General features: G+C 36.7%; 1 protein-coding gene across 1 annotated transcript; it reads left to right on the top strand.

Moving 5' to 3' along the window:
• The first annotated feature begins 2,023 nt into the window (after positions 1 to 2,023).
• LOC137772604 (mitochondrial import inner membrane translocase subunit TIM16-like) lies at positions 2,024 to 2,432 on the top strand. Its single transcript, XM_068556607.1, has 2 exons — positions 2,024 to 2,246; positions 2,299 to 2,432. Exons 1-2 carry the CDS (start codon positions 2,024 to 2,026, stop codon positions 2,430 to 2,432), a joined length of 357 nt encoding a protein of 118 aa, XP_068412708.1.
• The last annotated feature ends 6,706 nt before the right edge of the window (positions 2,433 to 9,138 follow it).

Here is a 9,138-nt window from a genome sequence, read left to right as displayed (position 1 = left end):
ACTAATTAAATATTAGGCTTTCCTTCCCCTTTCCAACTCTGCTTCATTATCAGTCCTTTATAGTTCTCTGAACTTCACCTTGGCCCTTTATTTAATTGTATTCTCATAATACTCTATAGCTAAATAGGCTTTGTAACACCATTCCTCAGAAAGTACAAAAAGGTCTATCTAGGACTAGAACCCAGGACTCCAGATTTCTGTGTCTTGCTCCCATAGATCCTATAACATCAAAGATAGGCATATGTGAACCTTGGCTACATCTTTACAGCAAGTTAATGCTGAAATAGGCCAATTTTACATAGAGATCAAATTCAAATAATATCAGGTTGGTACAAAATAGTGGCATCTTAGTGAGCCATGTCTTTTTCCTCTTTGTTGCTGGAAAACATAATCTGAGGGTAGCTATTCTTTTCCTATTATTGATTTCTCTGCACTTTCATTATTTTGGATCAGGTAAATTCTGGTTTCTTTTGTGGTTTACAGAAAGGACATATCAAACCGAGATTTACAGCCCCCAAAGAGACCAGCTTTAAAAGAATACTTCAATGGTGGTGAATAAACAGACAAATATCTAATGGGGTAAAGCCAGACCCACTTGTTCCTTTTGATCATACAGCTTGGTGTTAGTATTTGTAATAACAGAAGGCTGATATATTTATTTCAGAAGGTCTGCACCTAGCTGATGTGCTTTTTATGTGGTAGAATGATATAGCAAAAAGAGAAAATGCTTTGGAATTACACAGACATAGGTTTGAATGTGTGCTGTACTATTTTTTTAAAACTATGTGAATGTGTCTTTAAACTCCATGGGTCTCAGTATTTTTATTTATAAAAGTAGATGATTGTAGTGCCTACTTCACAGAGTTTATATGTAGATTAAATGAGATGATTTTTTAAAAATATCAAATATTCTGCTGGATATACAATACGGACTTAAGCAAGTTCTTATTAATGGGCTATTGATCAGCTGAAAATCATCCACTCATTCACTTATTCAACGAATATTTGCTGAGTATTCCCTATGTGTCAGATGACAGTCTAGATGCCAGGAGGCAGTGATAAACAAAACAAAGATCCTGCTCACAAAAAAAACATATGACAATATGTGATACAAAAAAAATAAATACATTAAGTGGTTAGAGTTTGCAAGGTGGTATTATTTTAAAAAAAATTATTTATTTTTGGCTGCATTGGCTCTTCGTTGCTGTACGAGGGTTTCTCACTGCGGTGGCCTCTCCCGCTGCACAGCACGGGCTCCAGGTGCGTGGACCCCAGCAGTTGTGGCATGCAGGCCTAGTTACTCCGCGTGATGTGGCATTCTCCCAACCCAGGACTCGAATCTGTGTCCGCTGCACTCGCAGGCGGATTCCCAGCCACTGTGCCACCAGGGAAGTCCCCAAGTAGTAATATTTTAGATCAGGTAGTTAAGAAGTCACCTTTGAGAAGGTGACATTTGAACTGAGAACTGAATGACACAGGGAGGCAAATCATACAAACAGTGAGGTGAAGAGTATTCTAGAGAGGAGAAAAAGAAGATGCAAAGCCTAGAGATTGTAGCGTGCTGCAGATGTTTGAGAATCAGAACGTAGTTGAAGTGAAGGGTGTGAAAAGAATGGCAAGAAAGAAAGTAGAACGAGCTGCCGTAGTGGCGCAGTTCTTAAGTCTCCACCTGGCTATGCAGGGGACAAGGGTTCGAACCTTGGTCCAGGAAGTACTGGCCGTGCAAGCAGCCCAGGCAAGAGATGATGGAAGCTTAGTCTGGTAGCAGTGATAAAGTTTGGTAGAAAAGGAGAGATTTCGGATAATTTTGAAAGTAAAGTGGACAACAATTATCCGACAGATTATACGATTGTTTGGGAGAAAAGTACCAAAAATGAAACTGAATTTTTTTTGAAACAACGCGCATGCCCAGCGCACGCGCTCTTCGCAGCTTCCCTTGACCTTTGCCCCGCCGGCGGCCCCGGAGCCAGGACCCGCGGGGCCAGGAAGCCGGAGCCTGTGCTCCCGAAGCAGAACGGCTGCCATGGCCAAGTACATGGCCCAGATCATTGTGATAGGCGTGCAGGTGGTGGGTAGGGCCTTTGCCCGGGCCCTGCGACAGGAGTTTGCAGCCAGCCAGGCAGCAGCTGACGCCCGGGGACGTGCCAGACACCAGTCTGCAGCCGCCTCCAACCTCTCCGGCCTCAGCCTCCAGGAGACGCAGCAGATTCTCAACGTCTTCAAGCTGAGCCCTGAGGAGACCCAGAAGCTTCCCCCGCTTCTGTAACCCAGGGACCCTCACCGTCTCCCCTCCTCTGCAGAACTACGAACACCTATTCAAGGTGAGTGATAAATCCGTGGGCGCCTCCTTCTACCTGCTGTCAAAGGTGGTGCGAGCAAAGGAGCGCTTTGAGGAGCAACTCAGGATCCAGGCCCAGGAGGACAGAGAGTGAGAGCAGCCGCCCAAAACGTGACCACTTGGCGCCTCCCACCGCGCCCACCGCCCCTCCACCCACCTCTAATTTATAGCTCGGTAATAAATGTCTTTATCGAAAGAAAAAACCAAAAACTGATATTTTATGTCTTGTTTTTGAACTTCTAAAGGCATGATGCGGATGTTGAAAAACACAGCAGTGGATCGGTTTTACTCACCATCCAACATCCACAACTTGAGTGCAACGCCAAGCTTGTTCAAGACACTCTATATGAATTACTTTCACGCGAACTCCAGATATCGCATTATCCATATGTAAGTACTTCAATATATATTTCTAAAATATAAGAACTCCTTAAAGTTTTAACCACAGGACCATACATTTATCAATGCCACTAAACTTGCATAATACCACTAAATTAACAATAAAATCATCAAAGTATGGTTGTGTTCACATTTGTCTGAATAATTTATAATTTGTTTTTATAGTATGTTTATTTCAATAAGGATCCAGGAAAATATACACATTGCAATTTATTGATATGCCTGTTAAGTCTCTTTTGATCTAAGCTTGTAATATTCTATTTCTTTGTCTTTCTTTCTCTCTTTCAATCTTTCTTTCCCTTTTTCTGATTGAAGTTCAGTTTTTACATATCCTGTAAATTGATAGATACAGATTGAGTTTTTTGCTTGTTTTTGCTAGGCTATTTCACAGAAGGTGTGACATCACCATTAGGTGATAACTGATGTCTTGGTCTATCTTTTTGTAATATTATTAGTCATTAATTATATCTACCAGATCCATTAATCTGAAAATTCAGATTTGTCCTTCATTTTTGGCTAGAATACTTTTATAAAAAGAACCTTCCTCTCAGCAACTTTTGGTTATACAGAGGCAGAGATAAAAGTTTAAATCTTTCCTTTTACTGATTCCTAAGTGTCCTCTGAAGGTGATCAATAAGGTTTATTTGTTTGTTTGTTTGAATTATTATGAGCTTAGGGATTTAAATACGTTTTCACACAAAACTTGGATGGCTTCCATTTTTTCCGGCATGACAAAACAAATCCAGGCTTATCAGGTATAATTCCTACTGGAGATGTGGAATTAGAAATTTTTCCACAGAGTTCTAATTCCGTTTAATTGGAAATAATATTTAAAAAGCACTATCTAGAATCTGGAGATGTTATTACCATTGGATTGTTTATTATTTCTAAGTGTTTTCAGTGAACAGAACCAAAAAATGTATAAATCTTTAAAAGATAAAAATACAACATGAGTCCTACTAATATTTTTATTTCAAAGTCAAGACTACAGAGGTTTCACTTAAAGTCATTGATTTTTTACTTTATCTCCTTTTAACCACCCTAAAAACTTGATTTTTAATGTTATCAATATAATTATTTGATATTTTCCACAGCATATGTGTGTGCATGTGTACACGTTTGTACACACACACACAGTAGGCTTAGAGTAAGAGCATAAATACTACCCCAAAAGATAGAATTAGCAAAAGTAGTTTAATTTTGCCTCTCCCATTGTCCTTAAGGAATATACTGTCAAATAATTGAATTTAAAAGTTATATGGAATATTTCTGTTGTGTGTAGCTATACTACCAAATGAACACAAGTTGGGTTCATTTGTTTAACTTCTCTTTTGATTTTTACTTACTGCTTTTTAAAAGTTTATTTAATTTTTATAATACTGTTGAAGTTCTTATTATTCTCTCTAGTCTTATTCTATAAAATCTCCAGAAACATTGAATTAGAGAATACTGAATCATTTCACTTAAAGGAAATACAGGGTTAGGTTCCTGTGAGCCTCTGGTCGCATTTTCGTCAACTAATCAATACATAACCTTGTAATATGTGTATTTCTGTTTAAAGACACGTTATTTAATATATGTTGTTGGTTCATTAACACTGAACTCACAGCCAACACCAGTATAACTCATGCCTGGATGAAGTTTACCTAAGACACATATCCTCTTCATAAGGCACGTTACATCCTTCTTGCGCTTAGGAACACTAGACAGCATTGCAGTGCTATGCTTGGGCCATTTTAAACAGTGAAATCACTAACACAAAACACAAAAAAGCAGAAAACATGGCACTAAGTAGATCGCAGAAAGGACATTTGTTTACAGTATGATAACTGAAATAAGAAAGCAAAGTGTTGCCTTGTTAGACCTCAGCTGGGTACTTGAGCCATCAGGCAAACTCAAACTTTCTGCTGCTCCTTTCATGTCAACCAGTGACTAAGAAAGTTTTCTCCCTGAGTATGTTGGTGAGTGCCTGTGGCTTTTACTGAGGAAAAGAACACTGGCTAGAGAAGGAGTTTTTGAATGAGACATCAAAACTTCAGTTTCATACATGTTAAGCTTCTAATGCTTGATACATTTCCAACTGGAATAGTCAGGTAGAGTATTGAGTCAATGGAAACGTCAGGGCTGGAGGTAAAATTCTAGGAATCATCAGATAGATGATGTTGTATATGGCATATAACTGGATTAAATCACCAGTAGGTGATTGAGGAGAGGTATAAGGACTTATTTTTGGGACATTTTAACAGTTAGGAGCCTCAGCTCCTGATTCAAGAGGAGAATTAATGAATAAATATTTTAAAAGAAGTGACCCATTAGATAAAAGGGAAATCAAGAGAGTATGTCTCAGATGCCACGTGAAGAAAATGTCAAAATAATTGATACTGCCAAATGTCACAGAAAATTTGAATTAGGTAAGCCTGTTAGTGACTATTAGATTTGGTGCCACAGAGATTATTGGTGCCAATATTCTTTTGACAAGAAAAGGCTTTGTAATGTGAGGTCATAGAGTAATTCTTTTTATTGAAGTATTTTTTAAATAAAATGGTGGAAAGGAGATGGCATTCACTAGATAATTGCCTTTTATGAGAAGAGCGGATAGATCATGAAAGCAAAGTCCTTATGTTGACTAGCGGTTCTGGAATTTAGTTCTTTAGTGGAGGACTGACCATGGAAAGGAGCATAGACTTTCATCCATGAAAAGAAGAAAGATTATATGTATACAAATACAAGTAGATTTAGACATGTTGTGGTTGAAGCAATTTGAAATTATATTCTTGTTGCACCTAATTTCTAATGAAATGTGAAATTCTGTTGTCTCTGGAAATAAGAAACTTGAGTGTAAGAAAGCGTTAGGAGAGGCTGGAGAAAAAAGCAGTAGGTATGAAACACATACCCAAGTGAGTGGAAGAGTGGACTGACCAGAGGAATATATTGGAGTCCTACCTGGTGCTTGCAGCCATACATTTGAAGTGAGACTGGTCATTCATTGTGTTTCATGTTTTCCTTAGGCACCTTAAGCTGTTTGAAGGCAGCAAAGACTATATGGACTGTTAGATTTACCCAAAATTGGAGCTTTGTGAGTAAGTAGACACAAGAGAGGGAATGTGTCAATATAGTGGAAGATATGTACAAATAAGTGATTATATCAATGGATAACTGAATCAAAGATAAGTAAGAAAAAAGATAAGTAAAATAAATTTTGGGGAAAATTTATGTGAGGACATATGAAGTAATGGATGTTTAAAATTTGGGAAAATAAAGATTCTGTTGGTATAAATTGGGTTACTTGAAGTAATAGGATATTGTGTTTAGAAAGTAGGATTCCATACATTAATATTTTAAAAGTGGTATAATTATTGGTAACATCAAATTTTAAAATAACAGTTTTCAAAAAATTTTGGTGATCGAAAATAAGAAATATAGAGTGTTCCAAAGATCTTGACTTGAAATTGCACTTAGTCTTTAGAACCCTCAACATTTTACATTGAGACACACTTCCTAAACATACACACATACACATGAATTAAAAAGTTTCACAAAACAATATTAACCCTTAATACATTAAAAAATCATATTTTCTATTCTATTACATTCATTTTTTAAAAAATGTCAATAGTGATGTGTTCAATTGATTCTGTGACTCACCAAAGGTCACAATATGCATTTTGAAAACAATTGTTTAGAGTGTGACTATGGAGGATGGTGAACAAGATAAACTGTAGATTTTTCAGTGAACAATGCAGGATTAATAATGGAGGGAGAGAGAGATTGGTGTTAGAATCTTCAAGGAATGAATAGCACAGACTTAGCAGATGACTGAAGCAAGGAGGGGAAGTGTATCACCAAGGAGTGGTCATTCATTTCAAAATGGTATATTACCAGATTACTAGAGACAGACTGATCCTTCTATTACTGTGTGTGTGTGTGTATATATATATGTGTGTGTGCATTTCTTTTTATACGTTCTATACTTATTATGTGAATATAGGATTGTATGATTGTTCCCTAAAAGTGTATCCATGCTCTTACAGAAAAAGCATGTGGAAATACCTAAAGCAAAATGTCTTTGCAGGGGACAATCACCAGGGGAAAAGAAATGTTTCTGGAACTGGATTCTAGAATGGTTGGGTGGTTCTTATTTATTTATTTATTTTTTTTAAATGGACTTTTTTTTTTTTTTTTTACACTTATTTATTTATTTTTAGCTGCGTTGGGTCTTCGTTTCTGTGCGAGGGCTTTCTCTAGTTGCGGCAAGCGGGGGCCACTCTTCATTGCGGTGCGCGGGCCTCTCACTATCGTGGCCTCTCTTGTTGCGGAGCACAGGCTCCAGACACGCAGGCTCAGTAGTTGTGGCTCACGGGCCCAGTTGCTCCGCGGCATGTGGGATCCTCCCAGACCAGGGCTTGAACCCGTGTCGCCTGCATTGGCAGGCAGATTCTCAACCACTGCGCCACCAGGGAAGCCCCTGGGTGGTTCTTATTTAGATAAGAATATATGAATTTCTTGGTTTGTGCTATAAAAAGACACAGATGGATGCTTTATAAACAGGATGTTAAAATACCCTTATCCATAAAAGGGATGTACAAGAACGTGGAATGGTATTTCAAACACAAGATAAATAATTTAAAATTTTAAACAAATTCCACAGTCTGTGAGCACAATTGTGTCCATTACTAACATGTTTTTGAATTTATTTTTCTTTGGTTATTCCTTAGTATTCTACTGAATTAAAAAAATAATGACAACCAGTCTCAATTCTGCTAAATGAGATAAACTAAAATGTTTTTTGTTTTTACATTCTAGGTTCAGATTAGCAAACGGGGAGTAGCAGTGCCTTTGAGGTCAGAATGGTGGATAATAATGGTACTAAAGTCAAGAAAACCCAAAGGAGAGTTGAAGAAATAGAGGGGCAGATTTGGAGCCATTTGCTCACCTGATTTCAAGTATTAATTTAGATGTTCTGTGCCATACTTTTATTACGAAATATACCTTTTTCTTACACTGATGAGTCTAAGAAACATAAAAGGTGAAATATTTATTTAGAATAAACTCCATAGACAAATGAAAGAAACTGCCTACTTAGAAATCAGCGAAGTCAATTAATTAACGTGTTTTTATTGAGGCCACTTTATGTGCCCAGCATTATGCAAGGTGCCCTTAGGAGACACAATTAAGAAAAAAGCTTTCTTACAATTAAAAACCCTTAAAGACTTTTCAAAATAAATGAACATTTTGTATAACATAATGCAATGCATATTTTCCTAGTCCTGCTGATGACATCTCCCTTAAAGTAACTTTATAATATGAATGCTTGTGGCAGTGACTTAAGAGTTAAAATTACTCAGGGGAGGCTTCTGTAGTAACCAATTACTACTCTATTTCAGTGAGTTAAGATAAATACTTTTCTCTCCTCATAGTGGTACCGTTTATGAAGTAGGAAAACTTTAATTTGGAAGATTAATATCAAATAAAGAATTTATTATATATGTGTGTGTGTGTGTGTGTGTGTGTGTGTGTGTATATATATATATATATACACATACACCAAAGAAAGGAACATTGCCAAGTTAAAAGAAATGGAAGATAGGCAGGAATGGGATTTAAAGAAAACTAGAAAGAAAAGTCTTGGATTGTTATCTACTGTAGGTCTATTTCTTTCATTGACACTTGGCATCTTCCCTTTGATGTGAATGAATGCAGCTGCAGCTCTCTGCCAACTATAATTTTGTTGGCAGTAATTCTAACCTAGAAGAGGGCACAAGATTGCTACTTATCCAGCAGAAACAAAGGCAGTGTGATGCTTAATTCCATGTTCATGCTACTTCATTTTTACTATACTTGATAAATCATTTATTCTTCCTGCTTTATTTTAAGCCCTAGGTATTTGAGCATGGCATGACATGTTTTACTCTAAACTACCAACAAATTACTCATAATAGAGAAATCAACCAAAAATACTCATCATCATCATCATCATAAATTTAGAAACTGACATGTACTGGGTGGTAATTACTATTTGCCAGACAGGATGCAAAGCACTTTGCATGTATTACTCATATAATTCAGTAAGTTACAAAATATCCATTACTCTTACCATTTTATGGATGAAGAAACTAGGATTAGATAAATTAACAACCCTGCCAAAACCTGTATACTAGTACATTGCAGATTAGGTATTGGCTTTCTACCACTGTGTTAGGGAATAAACAATGTTTCAATGTTGTATTTCATATCTCTTCAAAAGAATTAAGAGAAGATTGATGAGGAGAATAAAAAGTACAGAAAATATTTATCTACTTACCCAAATATTTGAATCTCAATAAGAAAAAATCATGGTGCAAATAAATACTTTAAAAATGTGATAGATCACTGATAAACACTACTAATTTTTATTAAGCCAG

The sequence above is a fragment of the Eschrichtius robustus genome, chromosome 11 (assembly GCF_028021215.1).
Source record: "Eschrichtius robustus isolate mEscRob2 chromosome 11, mEscRob2.pri, whole genome shotgun sequence".
Classification (NCBI taxonomy): domain Eukaryota; kingdom Metazoa; phylum Chordata; class Mammalia; order Artiodactyla; family Eschrichtiidae; genus Eschrichtius; species Eschrichtius robustus.
This window is presented reverse-complemented; position numbering and strand designations above follow the sequence as displayed.